The sequence below is a fragment of the Cnephaeus nilssonii genome, assembly GCF_951640355.1.
Source record: "Cnephaeus nilssonii genome assembly, chromosome: 11".
NCBI lineage: Eukaryota > Metazoa > Chordata > Mammalia > Chiroptera > Vespertilionidae > Cnephaeus > Cnephaeus nilssonii.
The window spans coordinates 57513977-57528164 of record NC_137082.1 but is presented as its reverse complement, the minus strand read 5'-3'; the positions used below and the strand labels follow the sequence as shown (position 1 = coordinate 57528164).

General features: G+C 48.4%; 1 protein-coding gene across 2 annotated transcripts in view; it reads right to left on the bottom strand.

The window, feature by feature from the left end:
- The window catches only part of SMCHD1 (structural maintenance of chromosomes flexible hinge domain containing 1), a 164544-nt gene extending 151228 nt beyond the window's left edge, over positions 1–13316 (bottom strand). For both annotated transcript variants that reach the window (XM_079784345.1, XM_079784346.1), the window contains exon 1: positions 12760–13316. In XM_079784345.1, coding sequence (XP_079640471.1) covers positions 12760–12936 — 177 coding nt within the window. In that variant the 5' untranslated portion in view covers positions 12937–13316. The remainder of the gene's footprint in view (positions 1–12759) is intronic.
- Between the last annotated feature and the right edge of the window lie 872 nt (positions 13317–14188).

The following is a 14188-nucleotide window of genomic DNA, read 5'->3' as shown; positions in this document are numbered from 1 at the left end:
ACCACCTGACCCACTAATTCAGTTTTAGCATTGCTAAGAGTGGGTGAAAGATCCATATACTAGAGGACCAGTGCATGAAATTCGTGCACTTGGGGGGGGGTCCCTCAGCCCAGCCTGCACCCTCTCCCAGGCAGGGAGCCCTCAGGGGATGTCCAACTGATGGCTTTGCACTGCCATGGAGGTGCAAGAGGCTACCGCCACTGTGCTCGCCAGCCATGAGCCCGGCTTCTGGCTGAGCGGTGCTTCCCCTGTGGGAGCGCACTGACCACCAAGGGGCAGCTCTTGCATTGAGCGTCTGCCCCCTGGTGGTCAGTGCACAACATAGCGACCGGTCGTTGTGCCATTTGGTTGATTTGCATATTAGCCTTTTATTATATAGGACTAGAGGCCCAGTGCACGAAATTCGTGCACGAGGGGGGCGGGCCTCAGCCCAGCCTGCAACCTCTCCAATCCGGGACCCCTCAGCAGATCGGGCCTAAACCGGCAGTCAGACATCCATCTCACAATCCAGGACCGCTGGCTCCTAACTGCTCACCTGCCTGTCTGCCTGATCACCATTAACATTTTATAACACTGAGGTAAAAATAGTCATGCTATGCAGGTTACCTGTATTAAAGACTCATTATATCTATTATAACCCTTCCCAAAAGAATAACTCTAAAATTTTAAGATAAATTTTAAGATAAAATTTTCCTCAGGTGAAATGCCAAGTGTCTATCCAAAATAATATAAATAAAATAAGTTTTACACAAAGGAAATAAATGCACCAATCAAGTTTTTAAAAATATGAAAATACTAATAGTATATAATATTGTAACAATTACTACATTTATTTGTCTGTCATAATACTTTAAAATCTCTGCCTGCCAGCCTGGTCGCCCACAACTGCCCCCCTGCCGGCCTGGTCACCCCTAACTGCCCCCCCCCACCAGCCTGGTCGCCCCTAACTACCCCCCCTGCTGGCCTGGTCACCCCTTACTGCCCCTCCCCCTGCCAGTCTGGTCATCCCCAACTGCCCCTCTTTGCCGGCCTAGTCACCCCTAACTGACCCCCTGGCCGGCCTGGTCATCCCTTACTGCCCCCCCCTGATGATCCGGTTGCCCCCAACTGCCCTCCCTGCCAGCCTGGTTGCCCCCAACTGCCTCCCTCCGCTGGCCTGGTCACCCCACGCAGTTTGTGTTCGGTCATCCATCTGGTTGTTTTGGTCATGACGGCCCCTGGCTTTTTATATATTAGGATTATGTGCGTCCTGATGTGATGCAATATGAAGTACCCAAACCACCTATGAAGATTCTTTGGAGATTGAAAATGGTGGCAGAGTAGGCACAGACATGCTCCCAGGAAGAAGCTGGCATTACAACTGATATATGGAAAGGCTTACTAAATATTCAATGGAAAACTCACAGGAGAGAATCCTGATACCCAAGGACTGAAGGTGGAGACCGCATAGAGATTGGTAGGAGGTGCAGAGGCGCGAAAGGGCTGGCCAGGCACCCACAGACAGCAACTGAAGTCCCGGAGAGATATCTCAGCTTTTTTTTTTTTGGGGGGGGGGGTGCCACTAAAAACTCTAGGATCTAATCCTGAAGCTGGGCTCCCCAGCGGAGAGCACCAAACTGAGGAGGATACCCACATAACATCTAGCTATGAAAAGCAGTGGGGTGCTGTTTGCCAGGGAGTGGCAGCTGAAAGTTCAGGCACCCTCTTAAAGGGCCAATGCACAAAAATTCCCTGTGCAGCCACCCACCTTGTGCTCTGGCAGAGGGAGGGTGAAGTGGACTGGAGCTGTGAGAGCAGAACCCAGGACAGGGGACTCAAGAGATAGAGCTCAGAAGGCAGACACTCCAAGTTTCCTGGGCCGAGTCACTCCCTCACACAGCTGAGGACATCTTTCCCACATAGACATCTACCTTGCCTGGGGGGGAAACAGTCGACACACCCTACTGGAAAACACGTTGCCCTGAGGCCACTTAAGAGATTAAAAGCAGCAATTAGCCTTCAGGCAGAAGCAACTGCCCCACCCTGTTGAAAAAAACTCTCGCCACACCTGAGGACGATTACCGGGGCAATTCAAGTGGAAATCCTATTAGTCTGTAGACAGAGGTGGTCTCTGGAGGCTTTGAGTCTTTGCCTAATCCAACTAGTCAGAAACAGCCTTTAAAAACCCTTTGCACTCGCTTACTTTTTTCTCGATTCCTTTATTCTAATGCTAACCGTGTCAAGTCACACTCGACATCCGAGTGCAAAAGGTTAACACTGTCCTGCACTAGAGATTGAGAGGGATAGAGGACCTACCTAAACCATAGTCACAAACCCAAACAGACAACCAAAATGAGGAAATAAAGAAACAACCCTCAAATAAAAGAACTAGAGAATTCTCCAGAAGAGATAAATGATGCAGAGATAAGAAATTTATCTGAAACAGAGTTCTAAGTAATGATGTTAAAAATGCTCAACAGTATGAAAAAAGATATAGTAACTATGAAAAAATAACAGTCTGAAATAAAGAATGACATAACACAAATAAAGAACACACTGGAAGGAATACACAGATTAGGGGAAGCTGAGGAGAGAATCAGTAAATTAGAAGACAGAGTTGAAAATATCACTCAATTAAGAGAACAAAAAACAAAAAGCAAGTAAAAACAGGAGGACAGCTTAAGGGAGCTGTGGGACAATGTGAAATGTAACAATACTAAAATAGTAGGTGTGCCAGAAGAGTCAGAAAGGAATAAAGGAATAGAGAATGTGTTTGAAGAAATAATGGTAGAAAACTTCACTAACCTTGTAAAGGAAAAAGTAACACAAGTTCAGAAGGCACAGAGAACCCCAAACAAGAACCCAAACAGACCCACACCCAGACACATCATAATTAAAATGCCAAAAATTAAAGACAAAGATAGAATCTTAAAGGCAGCAAGAGAAAACTGTTACCTACAAAGGAGTTCCCATGAGGCTGACACCTGATTTCTCATCAGAAACTGTATAGGCCAGAAGGGAATGACATGAAGTACTCAAAGTAATGGAACTATATGCTATCTAAAAGAGACCCAGCTCAAAACAGAAGACACACACAGGATGAAAGTGAAGGAATAGGAAAAATTTTTCCATGCAAATGGAAAAGAAAAAAAAGTTGGAGTAGCAATACTCATATCCGACAAAATAGACTTTAAAAGCATCATGCTAAGGGAAATAAGCAAGTCAGAGAAAGATAAATATCATACAATCTCACTCACTTGTGAAATATAAAGAACATACACTGATGAACAAAAATAGAGACAGAGGGAAAAAAATACTCCAGAATATAATAGAACTAATCCTGTTATTTGCAGATTTTTAGTATTTCCTACAACTTTTGTGATATCATACTATGTTAGTACAGTTTTGGTAATATTTTTATACTTAAAATCCTTTTATTCTTAAATATTAATGTTTATTGTATGTAAATATTATATGTAATATCATTTTTCTTGAGATATTAACATTTAGTGCATGTAACATTATATTTAAGATCATTTTTCTTGAAATATTAAGGTTTATTGCATGTAACATTATATTTAAAATCGTTTTTCTTGAAAAAAAAATTAATTTGCTTCCCCACCCCAAAGAGATTGAACCTAAATCTCTTTAAAAAGAAAACCTCTAGCTTATAAGATGTATAAAGACAGGCCAAGCTAAATTACACCATAAAAGAGCAGACAAACCCAGAATGTGAAATATTATTTTTAAAAAAACAAAAAACTACTTGATTTCTTCAACAGATCAATGTCAGGAAAAACTAAAAAGAGACTGGGGGAAGAGTTTTGCTCAAATATTTTAAATTGCAGAAGATTAAGAAACAAAAAACCAAGTTCAATATGTGGACCTGTTGGGATCCTGAATTAAACAAGTCAATATTAAAAAAGCATTTTTGAGACAATGAGAGAAATCAAAATATGGACTAGGCTATTAGATATTAAAAATGTTAATTTTGATGCTGTGATAATAGAAATGCCTGCTTAAGTACATAGGACCTAAGTGAACTAAGACCTAGAATCTGATACAAAAGACAAAAATGATGCTAGTGTGGTAAATACGTGGTAACTGTTGAATCTGAGTGATGAGTATATTTAGGTTCATTATATTTCTAATAGAAGCCTGATGCATGAAGATTCGTGCAAGAATGGGCCTTCCTTTCCCCGGCTGCCGGCACCTCCTTTCCGCTCTGGCCCCAGAGCTGCCTTTTTCTGCTCCAGCCCCGCCTTCCCACGCTGCTCAGCACCTGCATATGCAAATTAACCCACCATCTTTGTTGGGTTAGTTTGCATACTCACTCCTGATTGGCTGGTGGGCGTTGCAAAGGTACAGTCAATTTGCATCTTTCTCTTTTATTAGTGTAGATATATCACTACATTATGCTTTTATTCAAGATATTATACCCTTCTCTCTGGATATTTTTTATCTAAAACCTATCTTATCAGGTGTAAACTAGTCTTTCATGTATTTGCACTAACCTGGCCTGATTACAAATATTCTTTCTCTCCCTTTCTATGTATAAAAATAGGATATATTCTATTTGGGTGAGACTTTTGGTTAGGGTTTCTCTCTTTTTTTTTTAAATCCTCACCTGAGGATATTTTATTCCATTGATTTTTTTTTTTTTTAGAGAGAGAGTGGAGAGGAGGGGGGGGGGAGGAGAGAGGGAGGGAGGAAGGAAGGGAGGGAGGGAGAGAGAGGGAGAGAGAGGGAGAGAGAGAGAGAGAGAGAGAGAGAGAGAGAGAGAGAGAGAGAGAAACATCGATGTGAGACATATCCATTGGTTGCCTCTCACAAAAATGCCCAAACCAGGGTGTGGATCGAGCCTGCAACCAAGGTACCTGCCCTTGATCAGGAATTGAACCTATGACTCTTCAGTGCATGGGCTGACACTCTAACCTCAGAGCAAAACTAGCCAGGGAAATCACACCCGTTTCTGGAATATTAAAGTATATGGACCTGCCTTTAATGAGTAATATAAAGTACATGCCTTCCATGTCTTTAGGTCAGTTTCAAACTACCTGCTGCCCAACTTTTCCCCAAAGCCAATTTTAAGAAATATTTATGCAGACCATAGAATCTTCAAATACTTTAAATTTCACCCATGGATTAAGTCAGTCAGAAACTATATAATTCAATGCATTGCTCTGAAACTGCAAACTAGCCTTTAAGATTGTGCTTTGGCATTATATTTAACTAGTGACCCAGTGCATGGATTCGTGCATATTGAAAGAAAATTAATTAGAAAGTGGCCGGCAGGGCAGGACTGGGTGACGGGCTAGACACATCCTGGAACCAACCTTCCATGGTCTCTCCCAAGCCAGCTGCACCTGGGGTGGCACCGTGGCTTAAAAGGCGTCTGCGAAGTTAGCCAGGTCCCGCCGCCAGGTGGGGTTCCTTGGCCTGGCCTGTGGGGATCAGGCCAAAACCAGCTATCCAGCATCCCCCAAAGGATCCCGGAGTGTGAGAGGGCACTCTGCAAAGTTGTTGTCATACAGGGTGTGGAACACAAACACAAGTGTGCAGTAAACCAAATTCGGGGCCAATAGTGCCACAGTAACAACATAACCCATGGCCGAATGTGGAACTGCATGGCCCCGCAAAGAATCGGGCTCCCTCCTCTCTGGTTTCGGGGTGCATCACCAGAGCAGCTCCTGTGTTGAGTGTCTGCCCCCAGGTGGTCAGTGCGCATCATAGTGACCAGTCAGATGGAGGGACACTTAGCATATTAACCTTTTATGAAATTTGTGCACTCAGGGGGGCGTCCTTCAGTCTGGCCTGCAACCTCTCACAGTCTGGGAGCCCTTGGGGGCTGTCCAACTGACGACTTAGGCCCACTCCTGTGGGGAGCAGGCCAAAGCCGTCAGTCAGACATCCTTAGCACTGCCACGGAGGCAGGAGAGGCTCCCGCCACCGCCGTTGCGCTCGCCAGCGGTGAGCCCAGCTTCTGGCTGAGCAGCACTCCCCTTGTGGGAACGCACTGACAACCAGGGGGCAGCTCCCGCATTGAGCATCTGCCCCCAGTGGTCAGTGTGTGTCATAGAGACTGGTCATTCCGCTGTTCAGTCAATTTGCATATTAGCCTTTTATTATATAAGACGAGAGGCCTGGTGCACAAAATTCATGCAGGGGGCGGCGGGTGTCCCTCAGCCCGGCCTGTGCCCTCTCACAAACCGGGACCCCTCTGGTAGGGTCCCTAGGCCTGGCTGGTGATCAGGGCCTATTTGGGCTTTCCTACCCCGGCTGCTGGCAGCTGGCCCCACCCCCACTGCTGCCACTGCTTGCCATCTGTGCAGCACTGCCCCCCACCACCACCGGTTGCCTCCCTCTGCAGGCGACAGACATAGGGTGCAACTGCTTGACTGGCCTGGGCCTCCCTCTGTGGGGTGATCACTGGCTGGTCCCGCACAACTGCCACAGTGTCGCTGGCTGGTGGCCTGGGCCTCCCTCTGTGGGGTGATCGATCACGGTGCCCCCAGATCGACTGTCCTGCAGAGGAAGGCCCTGCCCACCCGCTGCAGCGCCACCAGCCAGGTGGCCTGGTCCTCCCTATTGGGGCCATCGCAGACTCCCACCCTCCCACCCCCGATTGATTTCCCCGCTGGTCGGTAGCCTGGGCCATCCCCTCTTTGGGTCAACTGATCGCGGAGCCCCACCTCCATTGATCACCCCACAGAGGAAGACCTGGGCCTCCCGCTGTAGGGTAATGGCAGGGACCCCCGACCAATTGCATCGTACCTGCCTTGGCTGGCCTGGAGCCAGTGCATGTCATAGCATGGTCATCTGGACAGTTGTTCTGCTGTTTGGTCGTTCAGTCGATTTGCATATTACGCTTTTATTATTATAGACTAGAGGCCTGGTGCACGAAATTCATGCATGGGGGCGGGGTGGTGTCCCTCAGCCCAGCCTGCACCCTCTCCAATCTGGGACCCCTTGAGGGATGTCCGACTGCCCGTTTAGGATGTCCGACTGCCCGTTTAGTCAGACATCCCTCTCACAATCCAGGACTGCTGGCTCCCAATTGCTCGCCTGCCTGCCTTCCTGATTGTCCCTAAGCGCTTCTGCCTGCCAGCCTAATCACCCCTCACCACTCCCCTGCCAGCCTGATTGATGCCTAACTGCTCCCCTGACAGCCTGTTTGCCCCTAACTGCCCTCCCCTGAAGGCCTGGTCACCCCTAACTGCCCTCCCCTGCAGGCTTGATTGCCCCCAACTGCCCTCTCTTACAGGCCTGGTCCCTCCCAACTGCTCTCCCCTGCTGGCCATGTTGTGGTGGTCATCTTGTGTCCACATGGGGGCAGTCATCTTGTGTGTTGGAGTGATGGTCAATTTGCATATTACTCTTTTATTAGATAGGATAGAGGCCTGGTGCAGGGGTAGGGGCCAGCTGGTTTGCCCTGAAGGGTGTCCCGGATCAGGGTGGGGGTTCCCTTGGGGCGTGGGGCGGCCTGGGCAAGGGGCCTGTGGTGGTTTGCAGGCCGGCCATGCCTCCTGGCGACCCAAGCAGAGGCCCTGGTATCTGGGATTTATTTATCTTCTATAATTGAAACTTTGTAGCCTTGAGCGGAGGCCAAGGCAGGCCAGAGTATGCAGAAAGCTTGGCTTCCTCCATCGCTGGGGGCAACTCAAGCCTCCTACTCTCTCCACTTCTGTGGATGCTGCCATTTTTGTTGGGATTTATTTATTTTCTATAATTGAAACTTTGTAGCCTTGAGTGGAGGCCTGAGCCAGCCAGGGTGTGCGGAAAGCTTGGCTTCCTCCATTGCCAGGGAAACCCAAGCCTCCTGCTCGCTCCGTGGCCGCAGCCATCTTGGTTGGGTTAATTTGCATACTCGTTCCTGATTGGCTGGTAGGTGTGGTTTGTGGGTGTAGCAGAGTGATGGTTAATTTGCATATTACTCTTTTATTAAATAGGATGGCTTTGTCCCTGAATCACCCACATACCAGGAACACTTACTGCACTTGAGTAATCTACCAAAATTTCGGTGGTAACTGGTTAAAGCAGTTTGTACTACCCTAAGTAACACACAACCTACCTTGCATTAAAGGTTAAGATAAGAAGCAGCCTTTCCTATCTGTAAAAATGTTGTCCATTTTATCACACAGGATTTGTGAGGAATCTAGGGAGAAATATTGCTCAAATTAAAGCTTTGCTACCCAAGCAGTAGAAATGTTTCTTTTTTATGGATATTGTGAATTTTCTTTCACTCATCTTTCCTTCATTGTTTAGACCTCTAAGAAACTCAAGGCTGATTTCATGGCTAAGCATTATAAGATACTAGAGGCCCGGTGCACGAAATTTGTGCATTGGGGTGGGGGAGGTGTTCCTCAGCCCAGCCTGCACACTCTCCAATCTGAGACCCCTTGGGGGATGTCCGACCATCTGCCTGTAGGATCGGGCCTAAACCAGCAGTCGAACATCCCTTCACAATCCGGGACTGCTGGCTCCCAACCGCTCTCCTGCCTGTCAGCCTGATCACCCCCTAACCACTCCCCTGCCAGCCTGATCAATGTCTAACTGCTCCCCTGCTGGCCCAATTGCCCCCAACTGCCCTCCCCTGCTGGCCCAGTAACCCCCAACTTCCCTCCCCTGCCGGCCCAATTGCCCCCAACTGCCCTCCCCTGCCAGCCCAGTCACCCCTAACTGCCCTCCCTTGCAGGCCTGGCCGCCCCCATCTGCCCTCCCCTGCCAGCCTGGTCACCCCTAACTGCCCTCTCCTGCTGGCCTGGTCGCCCCTAACTGCCCTCCCCTGCAGGACTGGTCCCACCCAACTGCCCTCCCTCCCCTGCAGGCCCAGTCGCCCCCAACTGCCCTCCCCTGCTGGCCTGATCGCCCACAACTACCTTCCACTGATAGCCATCTTGTGGCGGCCATCTTTGACCACATGGGGTGGCCATCTCTGACCATATGGGGGCAACCATCTTGTGCAAGGGTGTGAGGGTCAATTTGTATATTACCTCTTTATTATATAGAATTATCAAATGAACATCCATTTATTAACCCTCCTCAGGTTACTATTCTATTCTTTCCTACATCTACCTTCTTTAATATTTTTTTTAATCTTTTGGCATTTTTAATATAATGTACCCTATGTACAAAATTTTTGATGGAAGTAAGAGATTGATTCATTAACTAAACAGCTATAAACTATTAGGTAAGGCTCCTGCCTTCAAGGAGCATACAATATTTAAGAAAGTACTATGGTATGTATAACAAGTGCCACAGTAGGGTAACAAGGTATACTAGGTTGGAGAGGAGGGTTTACATACATGAGATTTAATGTCTGTACCTATTTAAGAACTAGCCAAATGAGTCATTTTCTAATATTTGATTCTGAAAGACCACTAAAGCTCAAATGAGTCGATAGCTGCTTACCACAAGTCTAGGGGCTTCTTACAAACCCACTCTTTCCTCTTGATTGCTCCCTTTTTCCACAAAATGAGTTTTCCCCCAAATAAAAGTTTAGGATCCACAATACTTTCTAGCACTACAAAGTTTTTGATTTGAGATTTAATGAAAACTTTAATTTAGTATACTATTTTGCCTCCTCCCCTAATAAAGAAACTGAAGGCTTTAGTTGATAGTGTGGGCATTGTGGAGGTCTAAACAAACAAACAAGAAACACTACAAGCTTTAGAATGAAACATACCTAGATTTCAATCCGTTTCACTGCTTACCCTATATAATAAAAGGCTAATATGCAAATCGACCAAATGGCAGAATAACCGGTCGCTATGACACGCACTGACCATCAGGGGGCAGATACTCAACACAGAAGCTGCCCCCTGGTGGTCAGTGCACTCCCAAAGGGGGAGCGCTGCTCAGCAAGAAGCTGGGCTCACGGCTGGCGAGCACAGCAGTGGTGGCGGGAACAGGCTGGGCGGAGGGATGCCCTCCCCAAGTGCATGAATTTCGTGCACTGGGCCTCTAGTTATTTATATAAACCTTGGCCTTTAATTCAGTAACTTATTTCAGTGATTTTTTTGTATGTGCATAATGGAGACAACGTTATGTGATTAGTTGGCAGAATCTAATAATGCTTTAAAAAATAAATTCTCAAAAATAAAAAAGGCTTTTTTTTTCTTGCTAGCTTTCCCCTCTCATGCTAATCAAATTTAACCTTTGTCTGGTCTAGCAGGAAAAAGTAATAAGAAGGAGGTAAAGAATTAGTAAAAAACAAACAAAAAATTTTTCCTTGATTTTCAAGTTAAAATATTGAAAAAATTGAATAACAAAAACTTTTATTTGCATCAGAGTGGTATAACGGAAAGAATATGGATTCTGGGTTTGAATCCTAATTTAACTCTACGATCTATTTGCCCTAAATTAATTCACCATCTCCAAAAGTGAGTTTCTACTTCTGTAATAAGAAGTTAATAATACTTTTCCTTTTCACCAGTTACTGAAACTTCTCACAAGGGAGAATTTATTTCTAGAGGAAAGGCAAATTAGTACAACCTATGTGAAAAGCAATATAAAAATATGAATCAAGTACTTTAAAAAATGTTATGAACCGTTGATCCAGGAATTTCACTTCTAAGATTCTAAACCAGCGATTTTCAATCAGTGTGCCACAATAATTTTTAAAACACATGCAATACCTGGCACTGACCTCTTTTCCTTTAGATTATCAAATAAAAGAAAAATGATTACAGCCAACACAATAGCAGTCCGCTGTGAATGAATCAAAATTATACTTTTTTTTGGTTAGATTGGCAAAAAACTTAATACTTTTTTTGTTGTGAAGAATTTTAGTAATTAGTTTATGTGTGCCATGAGATGAAAATGGTTGAAAATCACCGTTTTAAACTAAAGAAAAGGAAGGTATGAAAGGCTATGTATTCAAGGATGTTTATTATAACATTACTTAAAAATGAAAGTAATGTAAATATCGACAAAAGGAGATTTGGTTATGTAAAGAGTAATACATAAAAACAGACTATTTCAAACTTCGATTATGGAGACTTACATTAAAATAGAAAAATAATGACAACATTAAGTGAAAAAATAAACATGCATTACAGTTATTTTAAGAAATAAGGGTCTAGCATGGCTGGCGTGACTCAGTGGCCGAGCATCCACCTATGAACCAGGAGGTAGGTCATGGTTCAATTCCCAGTCAGGGCACATGCCTGGGTTGCCGGCTCCATCCTCAGAGTGGGCGTGCCAATCAATGATTCTCTAATCTCTCTCTCCCTCTACCTTCCTTTCTGAAATCAATAAAAATATATTTTTTAAAAATGAGGGTCTAGACTTTGGGTGGTGAGCACACTATACAGATGCATGTATTATAGAATGGTACATATGTATTATAGAATGGTACACATGTATTATAGAATGGTATACAGATGCATGTATTATAGAATGGTACACTTTTTTATGTTATCATCCAAAGTCACCCCAATAAATTTAATAAATTTTTTTTTAAATGAGGGGTGAGGATACAAAGAAATAACCCCAAGAGCTAACAGTGGTTATAAATTTTACAGTGAGCAAAGGTTTACTTTTCCCCTCTGATTCCATATTTCCTTTATTGTGCTGATATTTTTGCAATAAAAAAATGATAAACATAAAAAGTTTCATTTTTATGGGATGGTTGTGAGTACAAAACACTCATCAAAAAAGATAGCCATTCTTTCATTCGCTCTGAAAACACAGGGGAGTCTTCTACATCAAGGCACAGAATGAACTTCCAAGTTCACACACTTTGGGCCATCATTCAAATATTCACTCTAACTTGGGCATTTTACTATGCACCAGGCACAGTTCCAGACACTGAGCATGCATACAGTCCTAGCTTCTCACGTCGCTTGCATGGTGGTTGATGTCGGTAACTTCAGCACTACAGACTTATGTCCTTACAACATCCGCCCACTCCAGTTAAAACCCTTTCACACCAGCTTCTTTTCCCTTGGTAGCTGAGAGCTCTTTCCAGCGCGCCGGGAACCTCCCGTGGGTCACGCAGGGCACGCCACCACCCCTTCTTTCAAGCTCAGGCGGCGCCGCCCCCTCCCACCTGTAAAACACTGCACCGTTCAAAGCTGGCTTCCTCACACGGTCGTTCGTTTTTTAAAGCCAAGTTCACCCACACCCTTCTTTGGTGTCCTACAGCTACCCACGGACACGCTCCGGGTGAGTTCAGGAAGTCCCAGGGACGAGGGTTCAGACGACCAGAAAGCAAGGCGCACCTGCGAGGCTGCCGTGGCCCAGGGTTCCCACCCCGGGAGGACCCCGCCGGCGCGGGCCTGCCGGCGCTCCTGACAGGCGGCCCGCGAAACGACCGCCTCGTCTAAGGAACTCGGAGTAAAATCGACTCCAGGAATTTCACAACTTTCAACCCTCGCAACACTCCTGACAGCCACCCGGGGTAACTCTGCTCTCTTCTTTAAAACAAATAAAAGTTCCACACGAAAGAGACACTCAGTGGAGGGCCGAGCTGGCCCGGCCCACTTCAAAGCCGAGGTCTCAAACCCTGGGCAGCGAGGTCCCCGGGGCAGAGGGAGGCCCACGGAGAGGCCGGGGCTGCCCTCCGAGGCCCCGGCGGGGGCCGGCCCTAGTAGGCTTCCTGCCGCTCGGCCACGGAGATGGCGGGCACCCGGGAGAGAGAAGCCAAACGCCGCGGGGCCAGGGCCGGTGACAGGTTTATTGCCCCGAGCAAGAAACTTGGGCTCCCCCCCCCCCCGCCCCCCGTCACCCTCCCAACCCCAACTCTCCCCGCGCATCCCTCCGCGGCCCGCCGCGTACCTGGCACACAGAGGCGCGGAATCCCGCGTAGTCCGAGCGCTCCCCGACCTGCACCACCCGGTCGCCCTGCTCCGACTCCTTCTCGCGCCGGTCGAACAAGTACACCTTCCTGCAGCGGTCGCCTCGGCCGCCCCTTCCAGTCCCCGCCGAGGGCCCGCCGCCGCCCGCCGCTGCCATATTGGGGGAAAGGAGAAAAAAACAGCCGCGCCGGCGCCTACGGCCGCCGCGCCCAGGGCCCAGACGCAGGCTCCGCGCGGCGCCTTCAGCTCCGGTCCCCCCCGGCGCGAGGTCTCCACCTCGGCGCCCTGCAGCTCCTCCCTCCGCGGCGGTGGCCGAAGAGCGGCGAGCGCGAGGTTCGGCCGGGAACCGATTCAAACAAACTCCTGACTGGACCCCACGTCACTTCCGCGGCCAGCGGCTCCCGGGGCGGAGGCGGCGCGCGGCGCGCTGTTCGGAGGGCCCAGACCCGCGCCTGCGGCCGCCCACGACAGCCCCGTAGCGCGTGCCGAAACCAGGGCCGCGGCCGAGGCCTGTGGCACCGGAGGAAGAGGAGCCGCCTGCGTCCCCGAGGGGGCGGGGCCAATCCGGCAGGCCGCGCGGGTGTGGGCGGGGCCTCCGCGCCCGGCCCGCCCCTTCGCCTCGCGAAGTTGGAGGGAAGCGCGCGGGCCCTTCGCGGTCGCCTGAGCTGTGGGGGGGCGAGCCCTTGCTGAGGCCGGAGAGCCTGTCCCGGGAGTGGCTGTGGCGGCTTCCGAGTGACCATGTTCTCCCGATCGAGAGGGTCCTGGTATCTTCCCGCCTCGCCACGGACCGGACCGAACCCGCCGGGCTTCGAGCTCTCGGCGCTGCGCAGGCTGTGCCCAGCGCGGTCGGTCCGGTTAAGGCCGCGGCGGGGAGGGAGCCTCTGGCCCGCAGGCCTCACTGGGTGAAACTTTCCCCGCAGCGAGCACGTGGGTTTCCACGGGGAGAAACGTGCCAAGGTACCCGGAGCCACCTTTTCCGTCTCACGTCCTAATGGTTCAGGGTGGGCTCCAGTGTGGCCGCCCGGGCAAAGCTGGGGGTTCCTGACGGGCCCAACGGTTCTGTGACCAGGGCGGTCTCCCTCGGTGGCCTCCGAGGCTGGAGCACCCACCGACCGGGTGCAGGTCGCTGGAGCATCTTCGCATCCGAATCTTCTTCCTCCCCGCCTCACCTCCACCGCGGCTGCCGTGCTGCTGAAAATTGCGAATGAGAGCACCAATGCCGAAGAGTTATTAGGTTTAAATTAGACAAAAATGTTTAACCTGTAGTACACTTTAAACATCCTTATTGTGGGCGTGTAGTGCCCTAACTCAAAAACAAAGAATGCCGTCATTATCGGGGGTCTAGGTTCAATCATTTACTCTGCAATTCTTAAAAATGTTGAATGAGTATTTTGTACTTGAGAAGAAGA